Here is an 18,595-nt window from a genome sequence, read left to right on the forward strand (position 1 = left end):
GCGCGCCCTGCAGAGAATCAGGGATGAGGGGCAGCACATACATCGGCATACATACATTTTACTTTGGCACCTAGATTAGTTCTCTCTCTGTAAGCCAATATGGAATTTATAGGCCTATTTGTATTGTATTGGGACCAATGGAGTGGGTGGAATAGAAAGTGTTGCTGGGCACGTACTGCAGACCTCAGTCGACCATGGAATAACACCATACAGTGCATTGGGAAAGTATTCAGACCCCTTCCCTTTTTCCACATTTTGTTACGTTACAGCCTTATTTTAAAATGTATTACATATGTTTTCCCCCTCATCAGTCTACACACAATACCCCATAATGACAAAGCAAAAACAAGGTTTGCAAATTTTTGCAAACTTACTAAAAATAAAACAGAAATACCTTATTTCCATAAGTATTCAGACCCTTTTCTGTGAGACTCGAAATTGAGCTCAGGTTCATCCTGTTTCCATTGATCATCCTTGAAATGTTTCTACAACTTAATTGGAGTCCACCTGTGGTGAATAAATTTGTTTGGACATGTGGAAAGGCACACACCTGTCTATATAAGGTCCCAGAGTTGACAGTGCATGTCAGAGCAAAAACCAAGCCATGAGGTCGAAGGAATTGTCCGTAGTGCTCCGAGACAGGATTGTGTCAAGGCACAGATCTGGGGAAGGGTACCAAAACAATTCTGCAGCATTGAAGGAGCCAAGAACACAGTGGCCTCCATCATTCTTAAATGTAATAAGTTTGGAACCACCAAGACTCTTCCTGGAGCTGGCCGCTCAGCCAAAATGCAGGGTGGGACTAATAACAAGGTAACTAATGTAAAATATACTATGTCCATAAAATATATATATAGGTTCAGAACTTGTGAAACAGCACAGTTAAAAATATATGGCAAAAAGAAATCAAACTGGATGGTCTTCAGAAATAGATGAGGGGTTGAGGGTAGCAGAAGGATAGGAGTAAAAACAAACAAAATATCATCTGTTTTACAATAGCTGTGTCCATAAAATGTATATAGTATGTATAAGCTGGAAGTAGAAGCCTAAGTGTTGTTGTTCATTCGTTTACTCTAATTAGGGTTAGTGGAAAAATACATGGAATGTCCACTGCTGAAACACCAGCGTAACAAAGCAAAAACATAAACTAAGCCGTTGACCAAAAGGCTGTGGCCAAAAAGGCAAAGTAACACAACAAACAGCTCCTCTCCTGGCACACCTATACAGAGGAAGACACAAAGCAATTAGTGGGCCCAGGTGTGTACTAATTGGCTTTACACTGAGTACCTATCCCCTGAGGAGGGTGCTGTTGTGTCGTCTTCCTCCGGCTGGTCACTGAACTCTCACCGTATATACATATCCAGTCAAAAATGTGGACACACCTACTCATTCAAGGGTTTTTCTTTATTTTTTACTATTTTCTACATTGTAGAATAATAGTGAAAACATCAAAACTATGAAATAACACATATGCAATCATGTAGAAACCAAAAAAAGTGTTAAACATATCCAAACATATTTTATTTGAGATTCTTCAAAGTAGCTACCCTTTGCCTTGATGACAGCTTAGCACACTCTTGGCATTCTCTCAACCAGCTTCACGAGGTAGTCACCTTGAATCCATTTCAATTAACAGGTGTGCCCTGTTCCACCCAAAATTGTGGCATTTCTTTCCTTCTTAATACATTTGAGCCAATCAGTTCTGTCAAGGTAGGGGTGGTATGCAGAAGATAGCCACAGGAAAGGAAGACCCAGAGTTACCTCTGCTAAAGTGAATAAATTCATTAGTTACCAGCCTCAGAAATTGCAGCTCAAATAAATGCGTCAAAGAGTTCAAGTAACAGACAAATCCTAACATCAGCTGTTCAGAGGAGACTGCGTGAATCAGGCCTTCATGGTTGAATTGCTGCAAAGAAACCACTACGAAAGAACACCAATAATAAGAAGAGACTTGCTTGGGCCAAGAAACACGAGCAATGGACATTAGACCGGTGGAAATCTGTCCTTTGGTCTGATGAGTCCAAATTTGAGATTTTTGGTTCCAACCGTCATGTCTTTGTGAGACACAGAGTAGGTGATCGGATGATCTCCGCATGTGTGGAGGAAGAGGTGTGATGATGTGGAGGTGCTTTGCTGGTGACACCGTCTGTGATTTATTTAGAATTCAAGGCACACTTAACCAGCATGCCTATCACAGCATTCTGCAGCGATACACCATCCCATCTGGTTTGCACTTAGTGGGACTATCATTTGTTTTTCAACAGGACAACGACCCAACACACCTTCAGGCTATGTAAAGGCTATTATACCAAAAAGGAGAGTGATGGAGTGCTGCATCACCCGACCTCAACCCAATTGAGATGGTTTGGGATGAGTTGGACCAGAGTGAAGGAAAAGCAGACAGCAAGTGCTCAGCATATGTGGGAACTCCTTCAACACTGTTGGAAAAGCTGGTTGAGAGTATAAATAAAACCCGACCGTATAATGAAATATCTCTCATCAACCAGAGGTTCAATTTCTTCTTTGTTTTCTCAATAATGGGGTTAAAGTTTAATTCACTCCTTTGTTTTTCATCCTTGCATATAACAATTCCAAGATAAGTAACCTTATCTTTAACTGGGATACCATATACTTCCTGTAAAACACAATCGATGAGTGGAAATAAGACTGACTTATTGGTATTAATTTTCAAACCCGAAACTACTGAAAAGTCTTCAATACAGGAAACTGCTTTAGAAACCTCATTCCTATCTCTCAAAAATATGGTGGTATCATCAGCCAGTTGACATAGTTTAAATTCCTTGCCAAGTGCTGAAACACCTTAAATTCCCTTTCTTGATATGAAGAGCCATAATATGAGTAATCAATAAAAATAAAAATGGACGAATTGGGCAGCTCTGCCTAATGCCACGGCCAATATCAAATCTTTGGGATGTCCCGTGAGCTAATTTTACAGAGCTAGTACAACCACTATATAAAGTTTGGACTGCTTTCAAAAAAATAGTCACCAAAACCCCAGAAAACATATAACTTTGAACATAAACTCATGTTCTACAGTGTCAAAAGCTTTATAAAAATCAACAAACATAAGAAAACTATCATCAAGGATGAGGTCATTATAGTCAATCATATCTAAGATCAGCCTGATGTTATTACTAATGTGTCGACCATGCATAAAACCAGATTATTCTTCATCAATTATATGATGCAAGCCTTGTTTCAACCTCTTAGCAAATACAAAGGCAAATCATTTCCCATCATTATTCAACAGGCTAATGGGTCTCCAGTTGTCTAAAAAAGAGTATCCTTATTAGGTATGGGAATCAAAGTAATTACACCTTGCTTTAAGGAAGCCGGTAGCTCCCCTTTTTCTATTGATTCTTGAAACATAGCAAGAATGAAAGGAATCAATTTATCATTGAATGCTTTATAAAACTTGCTTATTAAACCACCATTTCCAGGGAACCTATTGTCCTTAAGACTTTTAATACAGTCTTTTATCTCAATTTCAGATAACTCATCACAAAAATCCCTGAAATCATCATCTATCTTCTTAGCAATGTTTGCTACATTGTCTAAGAAAAGATCTATATTGGAAGTTGACTGGGCTGATGTATACAGATTCTGATAAAACTGGGCAACATGCTGAGAGATTTATTTTGGATTTTCATTGGGAGTATTATTAATCATTAATTTACATATGGAAGTCTTTTCACCTGCCCTTTTATCTAAATTAAAGAAATATTTTGTATTTCTCTCTCCCTCTTCCATACATTTTCGTCTTGATCTTACAAACGCTCCCCGGGCCTTTTCCTCATAGATACAGTCTAACTGCATTTGCAATGATGATAGCTCCAGTAATTCCTGATTAGTTAGTTCAGTTTTTTTTTTGTATAATCCATTATTCCCTTTATGATGTCATATTCTTTCTCTCTCTTGGCACAAGCAATTTCTTTCCCCATTGAAATAGCCAAAAGCCTTATATCAAATTTCATTAGCTCCCAGTAACTTCCAAACGTATTCATAACACAGGCACAATTCCAGTATTTATCAATAATTCCTGCTACTTCCTTCTTAAATACTTCATTCTCTAGTAAAGTCTTGTTCATTTTCCAGTAACCTTCACTAAGTTTTTTTGGTTGACAAACCATGCATATTTATCTTTATTGAGATCCCTTTGTGGTCTGTTAAAATCAATGGTTCAATTGAGACTATCAACCTTGTCAGCCAAATCTTCAGATATCAGCCAGAAATCAATACGGGATTGCATCTTTAATACTCCATGTAAACATAATCTTATCTTTGTTCTTAGGTCTCCAAATATCTAGAACACCTAACTTTAGACATATATTTCTTATCTCACAAACATAATTGCTATCCTTAGGAGGCCATATATCTAGATGATCATGTAATACTGTATTACAATCTCCACCCCATATTACTTTGGCCAATGGAAATTTAGACATAATTTTACTTATTTTCTTCTCAATGTCTCTAAATAAAATACAGTTACTTGACTTGTTATTGGAAGCATAAATATTTACAACAATGAATTGAACGTGGTTGACATCTACCAATAGTATAATCTATATCCCTGTATTATCTGCTTCATGACTCAATATATGACCCTTAAAGTTGCCTGTTAAAATAGCGACACCTGCTGACCGATTAGTACCAAATATCATTCCCCCATTGACACTTCCAAAAGGCAGTATCTGTGGAACAGGCATGAGTTTATTGAATGAAATAAAAGTCGGCACTCTTACAATACAAAAATAAAGATTTCCATTTCAAAATATTACGGATTCCCCTGGCATTAATAGAAAAAACAAATGGACATTTACTATCACAGTGACTATATGAAGAATATTAAACTTGTATACGTTCACATGAATCGGGTTCTCACAAAAAGAAAAGTTCTTACTAGTTGCAAATAAAAACAGTCCTTTGCACCACGCAAGTGGTTGACCTAAATTATATATATATTTTTATACAATTGCAAATAACATTGTACCATAGATTGGTAAAACGAATAGCCATCAAGCTAACATTAAGTGTTAGTGCGAATTTCCCTGCCATAAAAAAGTTAAGCTCACACAAACAATGCCCTTTAATCAAGAAATATAAAGTTTTATCAGATGCAAATAAAACTCAGTCCTGCACAACTCACTTGATAAATCCAGCAGTCAACAAGCTAGGAGTCAGCGTGAATTTCCCTTCCATTAACAAAAGCCTTAGCTCCCGCAAAGTATGCACTTTTCCCTTCCTTCCTTGCTCTCTCAATCATCGGCCACAGACGATTCCGAGCTTCTTTATCAAATGCTGTCAGATCCTCCTTGAACCTCAGGTTGTTCTTTTTTAAATAGTCCTTTTTCTTTGCACTTTTCCATGTCATATCCCTCGATGTCCTGGGGATGAATCTCATGATCATTGGTCGTGGTGGCTGGTTGTTTTCCCCATCTCTCAGCCTACCCAGGCGGTGCACTACATCCAGAGAACCTGCAACAACATTTCGCTCCTCCTCCGGGACTATTGCCCTGCAAATGTCCTTCACTCTTGCTTTGATGTTCTCGTCAGATTTTTCTGCTATTCCATAAATTCGAAGATTTCATCTTCGACTATACCGGTCATTCTCGTTGACCTTTGACTCCATTTCTGTGAGTTTCTTCTCCCGCTTTGCCACCTGAATTTTCAATGTTGCGTTCTGCTACTTCAGAGTTTTTACTTCCTCAGCACTGAAATCAATCGATTTCTTCAGGTTAACGATACTATTAGTGTTCTTTTTCACCAAATCCATGTAATCTGCGCTCTCTTTGATTTTGGCTGTGAGGATGCGGACGATGTTGTCCTGTAGCTGGCTCATTGATGGTTCACTTCTCAGCTTCTTTGGAAGTTGCTCCTTGGTTGGGGTATTCGGGTATGAATCACATTCACCCCCCTTTTTTTTACACTGCAAGCATATAAGTTAGTTTCAACAATGCCTCTTTTCTCCTTGGAAGATTCAACACCCATTATCTCAGCAACAGTTTGGTCATGTCCTGATTCCACGCTATTAGCTATGAAGACGTTAGCAGGCTAACTTAACTACACACGCTGAAACTTTTCGATATCTAGCTTGTTCGTTGGAAGTCGTCAAAACTATATTTTAATAGTTTGATTAATTACAAAATTATTCAAAATAGCTACATTGTATGGTTAGATATAATTTTTTGGTGAAAAAACAAATTTCAACTGCAATCTAAAACTAAACTTTGTGAGAACCCTAAAATTGTCCTCATCTAGAAATGTTACACCCTCACATGCCGCCATCTTAGTACAGTAAAAGGCCAGCAACACTCCGTATTTTTCAGCCCCATGAAATGACACCATATATACATTCTACAGACCCTACTTAGTATTCCCCAAAATACTTTTACTGCGGCATCCATAATTTAGTAATATAATAATAATAGTTTTTGCTCTTTAAGCCAATATGTGTTACATATACAGTGATTCTCATTTGGGGCATTTATTTGACGCTGGAACACGTTTTAAAACCCAAATGTAATGCAAATGTCACATAAATATGAACAAATGTGCTTCTTTGTTAATCTTTAGACAATTATTTTTCATATATCATGAATAAATACAGGTTATTGGCACCTTTCTATTATTACGTAGGGGAGTTTTATTTTGAAACATCTCGCAATTTCGTGAGCCGGAAGTACTTTTTTTAGTGTTGCTAACGAGACGCGGATTGCTGTTGAGCAATCGGAAAAATGGCAGCGCACAAGTGCAATATTTTTATGCTGGCGTTCGTTCTTTGTGGATTAACATATGTGTTTGTTAGAGCGGACATAGAATACACAAATCATGTGAAAGATGCTGAAAGCGGAGCCGTTGATATTGCACCGAAGACGAATATAGGCGCGTCACTGCAATCAACTAAAACCGAGGACCAAACCCAGACCGCGGAAGAGGAGAGGCAATGGGAGGCCGAAACGAATCCCGCAGATGCCCCAAGCGATAACAAAGCAGACCATGTCCATGATACCATGCAAAACCTCGACAGTCGTCCAGCACCGTATGCAAAAGACCAAACCCAAGAGGCAGCGGAAGAGGAGAGGCAATGGGAGGCTACCGAGGTCAAAGAAGCTGACCATGGCCCTGACACTATGCAAACGCCAGACGTCCCTCCACCAACGCCCGCAAAAGATCAGTTTCAGGAAGAGTTGGTGATCAGACCATTGCATTCTGGGGATATCTACGCCAGCTTCCAGTTCCGCACCATGTGGGATACAGACTTCTTACGAGGAAGTAAAGGTAAATAATGTGGTTTAATATGCTGTGTGGGTCAATCACATAATTTATCAAGTAGTCACACAGGGACAACACCTGTCGTCAGTGCATATCCAGCACAGGAGGTTGGTGGCATCTTAATTGGGGAGGACAGTCTCGTGGTAAGGGCAGGAGCAGAGTAAGTGAAATGGTATCAAAGACATGGTTTCCATCTGTTTGATGCTATTCCTTCCGCTCCAGCCATTATTATGAGCCGTCCTCCCCTCAGCAGCCTCCACTGAATTCGTCATGGTCCTGTAGACCCACAGAGCAGGCTTTTGTTCCAGCCCAGCACTAAACATTTTATTCAACCAATCAAGTGCTTGATGAGTTGAATAGTTGAACCAGGTGTCTTATTGCTGCTGTGCTATGTTGACTGTAGCTCTGCATTCATTGTCATCAGTACATAGGACCTAGGCCTAATTTGTATGAGGTATGGCCAGTGCACACTTTTGGGAGATTATAGGCCTAGATCTGGTACGTGCACGCCCCTAAACTCAAGGATGGATTTTATGAACTACAAATCAAGTCAACATATTAGTGTCCTATGAAACTCACTGTTTCCTCCCAAATGTTCATTTTCAGTCTCCCACTACCGACTCTTCCCAAAGTCACTGGGCCAGGTGATTTCAAAGTTCTCTGTGCGTGAGCTCCACATCTCCTTCACTCAGGGCTACTGGAGGACAATGCAGTGGGGCCAGCCATTCCTACCATCACCCCCTGGTGCTGAACTGTGGGTATGGTTCCAGGACACTGTCACTGAGTGAGTGTATATAATATACTGTGTATTTATTTATCCTTACAAGTTCACTTTTCTTTATTGTCGAAGATAATGGAGTAGCTTTAGATCTGTTGAATCATTGTTAGTCGGTTCTGGTGTCAACAAGAGCTGTATGAATACATATGTATGGCTCTAGGGTTGTTCATATGATTTTAATCACTTTTTGGCTGTACCCCTTTTGATTTGAACGAAACAGCCATACATTTTTGCCCATGGTAGAAGTTGTCAGAAGGTGACTTCAAATAGATATCAAACTCAACCATTTATATTTTTCAGTAATGAAGACACTGTTGATGTATCATGGTGGGGTATGCAAAATGGTTCAAATTTGAGCACCTCTATTTCCTGACTGTTTTGGCATTCAGTTCCAAAAAGTCCCTTTCTGACTACTTCTACCATGGGCAAACATGTATGGAAGGTTTCTTTCAAATCAAAAGGGGTGCTGTCAGAAAGTGAGTGATATCATATGGAACGACCCTGTAGTCTCACCCATTTTGTAAACTATGACCGCTATTATTTGGTCCATTGAGTCTTCGCCCATGAACATATCACAACATTTGACAGGCATGTCTTTCTTGTGACTGGTTGCAGATACTACCTTTCTCGGCATTAAAGTGATATAGTTGTCTATTAAAGTGAATGATCCAGTGCCTTCAGAAATTATTCACACCCTTGACTTTTTACACATTTTGTTGTTACAAAGTGGGATTAAAATGGATTTAATTGTTTTTTTTTGTCAATGATATACACAAAATAATTATCTTCACTATCTTGATTTATATAAGTGTTAAATCACCTTTGGCAGCGATTACAGCTGTGATTCTTTCTGGTAAGTCTAAGAGCTTTGCACACTTGGATTGTATGTACAATATTTGCCCATTTTATTATTTAAAAAAGTGTCAAACTCTGTCAAGTTGGTTGTTGGTCATTGCTAGACAGACATTTTTAAGTCTTGCTATATATTTTCAAGACAATTTTAACTCAGAAACATTCAATGTCAACTTGCTAAGCAACTCCAGTGTATATTTGGCCTTGTGTGTTAGGTTATTGTCCTGCTGAAAGATTAATTTATCTCCCAGTGTCTGTTGGAAAGCAGACTGAACCAGGTTTTCCTCTAGGATTTTGCCTTTGCTTAGCTCTATTCTGTTTCTTTTTATCCTAAAAAAGCTGTCATGTGTTGCTGGATTTGCCCTAAACATAACGCTTTGTATCCAGGACATAAAGTTCATTTCTTTGTCACATTTTTTGCAGTTTTACTTTAGTGCCTTATTGCAAACAGGATGCATGTTTTGGAATATTTGTATTCTGTACAGGCTTCCTTCTTTTCACTCTGTCATTTATTTTAGTATTGTGGAGTAGGCCTAACTACAATTTTGTTGATCCATCCTCCGTTATCTTTTGTCAGAGCCATTAAACTCTGTAGCTGTTTTAAAAGCACCATTGGCCTCCTGGTGAAATCCCTGAGCGGTTTCCTTCCTCTCCAGCAACTGATTTAGGAAGGTCGCCTATGTCTTTCTAGTGACTGGGTGTGTTGTTACACCATCCAAAGTGTAAAATGAATAACTGCACCATGCTCAAAGGGATATTCAATGTCTGCCTTTTCTTTTTATCCATCTTCCTTATAAGTAAGTGCCCTTGTTTGCGAACCATAGGACAACCTCGCTGGTCTTTGTGGTTGAATCTGTGCTTCAAATTCACTGTTCACCTTGGACCTTAAAGATAATTGTATGTGTGGGGTACACCGATAGGGTAGTGATTTTAAACATGTTAAACACTATTTTTGCACAGAGTGAGTCCATGCAACTTATTACGTGACTTGTTAAGCACATTTATGCTCCTGAACTTTAGGCTTGCCATAACAAAAGGGTTGAGTACTTATTGGCTGGAGACATTTCAGCTTTTCATTTTTTTAAATTAATTTGTAAACATTTATAAAAACACAATTCCACTTTGACATTATGGGGTATTGTATGTAGATCAGTGACACAATTTCAATTTTAAATTCGGGCTGTAACACAACAAAATGTGAAAAAAATCAAGGTGTGAATTATTTCTGAAGGCCCTGTAACTGTACCATTCGTTTGATCCTTCGTCTTATAGTGTGGACGGTGCCTGGAAGGAGCTGACCAACGTTCTCTCAGGGATCTTCTGTGCCTCCCTGAACTTCATTGACTCCACCAACACGGTGCAGCCCAGTGCCTCCTTCAAACCTCTAGGCTTGGGCAACGGTAAGTTTCCTCACACTCAACAGTCTCTACAGTAGCTAGCCGACCTCTGAACTGAGGGCAGTGTTCATAAAGTACCAGAGTGAAACAGAGGTACCATCTGTAATTGTCCAGTAAGGAACACTTCTACGGTGTGACAATGAATATGACCCAGTGCCAACCAATGCTTTGTCGTTATGTCAAACTGAAAAGACAATGCCAAAAGACAATGAGTCTTTACAGCAGGTGGGGGCAATCCTATGGCTGGTATGGGGGGAGTTTTTACTCAAGCCAAGCGGTAAAACACCTCATTCAACTACCTAACTAATCATATTCAGGTGTGCATCTTGGCTAGAATATAAGCCTGCAATCTTACCAGCCCTGGTGGGGTAAGATTCCTACTCCTGAACAGAGAGCAGTGCTTTAGAACAGCCATATTTTTGTCATATGTACTCAAAAGGAATCTCAAAGCAGTTAGTTAAAGATGTGACACACTACGGTAGTGATGTGTGACTCTCAATAATGTCTCGTCTGTTGATTTTTGTCGTCTCATGTACCTTGTATATGTCCTCTAATCAGTAACAGACCAGCGCTTCCTCCGCTATGCTGTGTTGCCGCGGGAGATCGTCTGTACTGAAAACCTGACTCCGTGGAAGAAACTCCTTCCCTGTGGCTCCAAGGTACCTGTCTGTCTTATGTTTGATGCTCTTATGAAAGTTGCATCTAGCCAAAGCTTTAGACTTTAGTACAATACATCTGAAATCTACCACAACTCCTATGTGTGCAATGGCTTCCTTCTTGGCTTCCGTGTTTGGCTTTGGGTGGTTATTTTTGTTATCCTTTTATTGTAGTTGACTTTGTGTGTGATGATTAACCATGTCCTTCATGTTGCCCCTCTTCTTCCACTAGGCTGGTCTGGCAGTCCTGATGAAGTCTGAGAAACTCTTCCACAGCAGCTTCCACTCCCAGGCACTACACTTCAGACCTGTGTGTCAGGTAATAGTCTGGAGTGCACATACACTACCGGTCAAAAGTTTTAGAACACCTCATCAATCTAAACGCAATACCACATAATGACAAAGCTATATATATATATATATATATATATATATATATAAAACAAAATCAGCAAAAAAAGAAACGTCCCCTTTTCAGGACCCTGTCTTTCAAAGATAATTTGTAAAAATCCAAATAACTTCCCAGATCTTCATTGTAAAGGGTTTTAACACTGTTTCCCATGCTTGTTCAATGAACCATAAACAATTGATGAACATGCACCTGTGGAACGGTCGTTAAGACACTAACAGCTTACAGACGGTAGGCAATTAAGGTCATAGTTATGAAAACTTAGGAGACTAAAGAGGCCTTTCCACTGACTCTGAAAAACACCAAAAGAAAGATGCCCAAGGTCCCTGCTCATCTGTGTGAATGTGCCTTGGGCATGCTGCGAGGCATGAGGACTGCAGGTGTGACCAATAAATTGCAATGTCCGTGCTGTGTGACGCCTAAGACAGAGCTACAGGGAGACGGTACGGACAGCTGATCGTCCTCGCAGTGGCAGACCACGTGTAACAACACCTGCACAGGAACGGTACATCCAAACATTACACCTGCGGGACAGGTACAGGATGGCAACAACAACTGCCTGAGTTACACCAGGAACGCACAATCCCTCCATCAGTGCTCAGACTGTCCGCAATAGGCTGAGAGAGGCTGGACTGAGGGCTTGTAAGCCTGTTGTAAGCCATTCGTGTTTATCGTCGAAGGAATGAGCGTTACACTGAGGCCTGTACTTTGGCGCGGGATCGATTTTGAGGTGGAGGATCCGTCATGGTCTGGGGCGGTGTGTCACAGCACCATCGGACTGAGCTTGTTGTCATTGCAGGCAATCTCAACGCTGTGCGTTACAGTGAAGACATCCTCCTCCCTCATGTGGTACCCTTCCTGCAGGTTCATCCTGACATGACCCTCCAGCATGACAATGCCACCAGCCATACTGCTCATTCTGTGTGTGATTTCCTGCAAGATAGGAATGTCAGTGTTCTGCCATGGCCAGCGAAGAGCCCGGATCTCAATCCCATTGAGCACGTCTGGGACCTGTTGGATCGGAGGGTAAGGGCTAGGGCCATTCCCCCCCAGAAATGTCCGGGAACTTGCAGGTGCCTTGGTGAAGAGGGGGGTAACGTCTCACAGCAAGAACTGGCAAATCTGGTGCAGTACATGAGGAGGAGAGTCACTGCAGTACGGAATGCAGTTGGTGGCCACACCAGATGCTGACTGTTACTTTTGACCCCCCCCCCCCCCCCCACCCTTTGTCCAGGGACACATTATTCCATTTCTGTTAGTTACATGTCTGTGGAACTTGTTCAGTCTATGTCTCAGTTGTTGAATCTTGTTATGTTCATACACATGTTAAGTTTGCTGAAAATAGTTGACAGTGAGTGGATGTTTCTTTTTTTGCTGTGTGTGTGTGTGTGTGTGTGTATATGTATGTATATATGTATATATATATATATATATATACACTGCTCAAAAAAATAAAGGGAACACTTAAACAACACAATGTAACTCCAAGTCAATCACACTTCTGTGAAATCAAACTGTCCACTTAGGAAGCAACACTGATTGACAATAAATTTCACATGCTGTTGTGCAAATGGAATAGACAACAGGTGGAAATTATAGGCAATTAGCAAGACACCCCCAATAAAGGAGTGGTTCTGCAGGTGGTGACCACAGACCACTTCTCAGTTCCTATGCTTCCTGGCTGATGTTTTGGTCACTTTTGAATGCTGGCGGTGCTTTCACTCTAGTGGTAGCATGAGACGGAGTCTACAACCCACACAAGTGGCTCAGGTAGTGCAGCTCATCCAGGATGGCACATCAATGCGAGCTGTGGCAAGAAGGTTTGCTGTGTCTGTCAGCGTAGTGTCCAGAGCATGGAGGCGCTACCAGGAGACAGGCCAGTACATCAGGAGACGTGGAGGAGGCCGTAGGAGGGCAACAACCCAGCAGCAGGACCGCTACCTCCACCTTTGTGCAAGGAGGAGCACTGCCAGAGCCCTGCAAAATGACCTCCAGCAGGCCACAAATGTGAATGTGTCTGCTCAAACGGTCAGAAACAGACTCCATGATGGTGGTATGAGGGCCCGACGTCCACAGGTGGGGGTTGTGCTTACAGCCCAACACCGTGCAGGATGTTTGGCATTTGCCAGAGAACACCAAGATTGGCAAATTCGCCACTGGCGCCCTGTGCTCTTCACAGATGAAAGCAGGTTCACACTGAGCACATGTGACAGACGTGACAGAGTCTGGAGACGCCGTGGAGAACGTTCTGCTGCCTGCAACATCCTCCAGCATGACCGGTTTGGCGGTGGGTCAGTCATGGTGTGGGGTGGCATTTCTTTGGGGGGCCGCACAGCCCTCCATGTGCTCGCCAGAGGTAGCCTGACTGCCATTAGGTACTGAGATGAGATCCTCAGACCCCTTGTGAGACCATATGCTGGTGCGGTTGGCCCTGGGTTCCTCCTAATGCAAGACAATGCTAGACCTCATGTGGCTGGAGTGTGTCAGCAGTTCCTGCAAGAGGAAGGCATTGATGCTATGGACTGGCCCGCCCGTTCCCCAGACCTGAATCCAATTGAGCACATCTGGGACATCATGTCTCGCTCCATCCACCAACGCCACGTTGCACCACAGACTGTCCAGGAGTTGGCGGATGCTTTAGTCCAGGTCTGGGAGGAGATCCCTCAGGAGACCATCCGCCACCTCATCAGGAGCACTCCCAGGCGTTGTAGGGAGGTCATACAGGCACGTGGAGGCCACACACACTACTGAGCCTCATTTTGACTTGTTTTAAGGACATTACATCAAAGTTGGATCAGCCTGTAGTGTGGTTTTCCACTTTAATTTTGAGTGTGACTCCAAATCCAGACCTCCATGGGTTGATACATTTGATTTACATTGATCATTTTTGTGTGATTTTGTTGTCAGCACATTCAACTATGTAAAGAAAAAAGTATTTAATAAGAATATTTCATTCATTCAGATCTAGGATGTGTTATTTTAGTGTTCCCTTTATTTTTTTGAGCAGTGTATATAGACACACACACACAAAGAAGCAATAAAACTGGCCTTCTGTAGACTAGTTGAGTATCTGGAGCATCCGCATTTGTGGGTTCGATTACAGGCTCAAAATGACCAGAAACAAAGAACTTTCTAATGAAACTCGTCAGTCTAGTCGTGTTCTGAGAAATGAAGGCTATTCCTTGCGAGAAATTGCCAAGAAACTGAAGATCTCGTACAACGCTGTGTACTACTCCTTTCACAAAACAACACAAACGGGCTCTAACCAGAATAGAAAGTGGAGTGGTAGGCCCCAGTGCACAACTGAGCAAGAGGACAAGTACATTAGTGTCTAGATTGAGAAACAGACGCCTCACAAGTCCTCAACTGGCAGCTTCATTAAATAGTACCCGCAAAACACCAATGTCAACAGTGAAGAGGCGACTCCAGGGTGCTGGCCTTCTAGGTAGAGTTGCAAAGAAAAAGCCATATGTCAGACTGGCCAATAAAAAGAAAAGATCAAGATGGGCAAAAGAACACAGACACTGGACAGAGTCGCCTCTTCACTGTTGACGTTGAGACTGGTGTTTTGCGGGTACTATTTAATGAAGCTGTCAGTTGAGGACTTTTTTTGGAGATTTACTTTTCAAGTAACCGAATGTGAGGTTTTAATTTGAATTAAGGGAAAAAGGCCATTATTGAACATGCGTTGAGACATTCTTACTAATCTGCTAGAGAACCAGTTCTGATTTAAGTATAACTTGTGAGGTCTAATGCCCTCCGAATTCAAATTAATTATATAAATGGACCAGTTTTAATTTTGTCTGGCTTGCCGTTCCAAATAAAATATATATTTTTTGCTCATATCATTTAAAAAACAAGTCGCTAGGTGTAGGCAAGGCCATAAGCAAATAGGTCAACTGGGATATGACTGAAGAGTTAAATCGGGGTGAATTCTTTCCACAAATAGATAGATCTTGCTACCATGGAAAGGAAAATACCTATCTATTTTTGTTAACTTTCTATTAAAATGTATTATAGTGAGAATCTTTTGGGATATGAATTAAGCTTTAGTGCGCATGGAACATTTCTGGGATCTTTTATTTCAGCTCATGAAACATTGGACCAACACGTTACATGTTCTGTTAATATTTTTGTTCAGTGTAGTTGGTCGTAGTCATTTTTGAATGTAAGAGTGTAGGAATAGAGAATCTTCGTTAATTGTCTCACTGTCTTCATTGTCTCAAACAAAACCACGGGTTTCTCCTTCCATGCTACATCGTTCCATCCTATCCTAATCCCATTTTAAATCTTGTCACTTTTGATGAGCCCCAGCCTTGATATGACACTCTACGGTTGTTTCAGGACTGGAAGTGCAAATCCACAGTGTGGGAGCTGAGACAGACACTGAACGTGGTGTTCGACCTGCACACCTCTGGCCAGGGCAAACGAGGTGAGAGGCCTCTTGCATTCAGTATTATACCCCTTTCACACACAAAAGCTGAACTGTACTGCACTGGCCTGTTTATGCATCCACCATATATTTGCTGGAAACTTAAAGGAAAATAACAGAGCCAGCACAGTACGGTTCGGGTCTGCATGATAGTGTGAAAATGGTATAAGTAATTTCACCTCACTATTGCTAAAACACCCCGGTGTTACCAAGATCTACTGTACCTTCCACCGATTCATGTAGGTGCTAGGCTTGAACGGTATATCATATATATGTACTGTATACTGGGGTATTTGGGGGGGGGGAAATACGGGATGGTTTTTCAATACTGTCAACTATTTATTTGAAGTTTTTCAATAAATCAGAATACTTTTAGCTTTTTAAGCAAATTCCTGCAGTGCAATAAATTAGGAGATGAAGCAGATTGCGTTCTTCATTTTACCTTTCTCGTGAGTCCAGCTGTGTATTAGGTTTAACTTGTTAGTTAGCTAATAAGTAAGTGGCTGAATTAATAAGGAGATTGTGCGTCATATTGTTTTATCTTTCTGCCGTGTTTGAGAAGTCAAATCGCTTTGGATGAGTAATCTGTACAGCTGCCATCTTGATTTCCTTGCGTTTATTTTTTCTCCTCTCCATTCTCGGCCCGTCAGCTCCTTCCCCCTCTTCCCTGAGCAGAGCAGGCAGGCCCGTGGCCCTAGCGACTGCACACAGACTCAGTGTGTACACATGCTGCTCCAGAGCCAGTACTATTCTTCCTTCAGACAAGCATGAATCAAAACTTTGTTCTTCTGCACAATATCTCTCGTTCACATTTGTTTGAAAATGCCCAGACTCACCAAACATTACATTCGGTGGCTCCTACCTACACTTGTATAAACGTTATGAGCTGGATTGCCTGTCTTTGCAATTAGTTCATTTTCAAATGTTGTTAGCTTTCTGGTAATGGTCGCCCCCTGTGGTCTTTAAAAAAGAAAAATGTGCGCCCCTTGTGTACGAAGACGGTAATACTGTAAATCCCGGGATGAGAGAAGGACGGTATAAAAATCTGGATACCCCCCCAACCCAGGTAGGTGTATTTGCGTGCTAGCTGGATGTTACAAAGCAAAAAGGGCATGTTTTTCAAATAAAATCAAACTTGATTTAAAGTGCATTTTAAAGTTGCAAAACCCATTACAGTGAAACAATAAAATGAAAGAAATAAAGAACAAACAACCTTTCATATAAAAGTTGTTTATGTCTAATGCGGTGTACAGACATTGACCTTTCTGTGTTCCTTGAAAAGACTGTTCACTACCTTTTTAAATACAAAAGGGGCCAAGATGAATGTGATGTTACGATGGTAATGTTGGTTATTGGGTGTTTTGACAGAGTGGTCCCTGTTCAAGATGTTCTCTCGCACCCTGACTGAAGCCTGCCCGCTGGCCTCCTCCAGTAAAGTGTACGTGGACGTCACAGACAACCCTCAGGTCAGCAACTTTACATGACTGTTAACTTTACCCAACTCCACATTCTATTCAGTTATCAGACAATCTTACTCTTGAGTGCATACGCATTATTGTTAATTCATTGATTTGCGAATCAATATTTGTATATGAATGCTTGCATGTGTGTGATTTTTGTTAACTCTAAAACATCAGACAACACTATGGAGAATTGTTATTCTATGGTAATTATGCAGGCAGGTGTTGTTATTGTATTTCCCCTACAGGGAGAGTTGTTTGAGCTGAGCCCAACCACTCCCCTGCTCAGCCAGGCTGTGGTGCTTGGGGACCGGAGGACCTACTCGGTCTACGACCTCACTAACCAGGCCACGTTCGGACAAACGCGCTCCCTCAACATGCTGCTGCGCTGGAGAGCAGCCGAGAGTGGTGAGTGACCTATAAAGAACACAACACGTGAGCTGCATTTAATTCCAGAAAATATGTTCTTTCCCTCAACTGTCTGTTCCCCTCCCTTCACAAATTGCTGTTACACAAGTGGAATAAGGAACAATCCCTATCCGTCTTGTATAATTACAAAAACTGCTCAACCCCATTTACAATACAATTATTATGCAGTTACTAAAATACTAAGAAACTGCATGTTAATACAATGTTACTAGTATAATTTGCAGTTACTGCTAGGGCTGTTGCGGTGACCGTATTACTGCGACACCGGCGGTCACGAGTCATGAAGGCAGTCAAACTCCACATGACCGCTTAGTCATGTTAATTAGGCTTCTCCAAGCTCTGATGCTGCTGATGGTCATTAGTAGCCTACCAAACTTGCTGACTGCCTGGCACTGAGCACTCTTGTCCCTCTAATCACTCTGACATCAATGCAAATGTGTTTGAAAATCTGATCAAACACTAAATGAAAGCCCATGAGCTCATGTTGTGCAACATTTCTGTAGGCTATGCAATTGCGGGAGAAAACAGAGTGATGGCCTCTACTAAAAAGAGGATGATCCCATCAGCTTTCTATAGGCTAGGCCTACTATATTTATTTCTTAACGTTCCTAATATTAAGCACATAGGCTATGCTCCTGTTTGGAAGATAAACAATGGCTGGCATGAAAATGAACCACGGGAAAGCGTGCTCCATTCGCTATTTAAGTGCATAGTTGACATTTATTGTTTCCCGCTGCCTCTGTTTCAAGACCGGTGCATGGTAATGGTCCATTCTAAATTAAAACAAAATTTTCACACCTTATTTACTATATGTAAAGACAAGATTAAATCAAGAATAGTCGGATTGGTGACAATATTAGCCTATCACTTGTGAATTATATACAGT

At 41.2% G+C, this 18,595-nt stretch overlaps 1 protein-coding gene across 1 annotated transcript in view; it reads left to right on the forward strand.

Moving 5' to 3' along the window:
- The first annotated feature begins 6,726 nt into the window (after positions 1-6,726).
- The window catches only part of LOC120060964 (GPI transamidase component PIG-T-like), a 32,501-nt gene continuing 20,632 nt past the window's right edge, over positions 6,727-18,595 (forward strand). The window contains exons 1-8 of the mRNA XM_039010417.1: positions 6,727-7,302; positions 7,903-8,080; positions 10,199-10,326; positions 10,882-10,982; positions 11,212-11,298; positions 15,733-15,820; positions 17,189-17,286; positions 17,529-17,688. Of these exons, the coding sequence (XP_038866345.1) occupies positions 6,759-7,302; positions 7,903-8,080; positions 10,199-10,326; positions 10,882-10,982; positions 11,212-11,298; positions 15,733-15,820; positions 17,189-17,286; positions 17,529-17,688 (1,384 nt within the window). The 5' untranslated portion in view covers positions 6,727-6,758. The remainder of the gene's footprint in view (positions 7,303-7,902; positions 8,081-10,198; positions 10,327-10,881; positions 10,983-11,211; positions 11,299-15,732; positions 15,821-17,188; positions 17,287-17,528; positions 17,689-18,595) is intronic.

This window comes from Salvelinus namaycush, chromosome 16 (assembly GCF_016432855.1).
Source record: "Salvelinus namaycush isolate Seneca chromosome 16, SaNama_1.0, whole genome shotgun sequence".
Taxonomy (NCBI): Eukaryota; Metazoa; Chordata; class Actinopteri; order Salmoniformes; family Salmonidae; genus Salvelinus; species Salvelinus namaycush.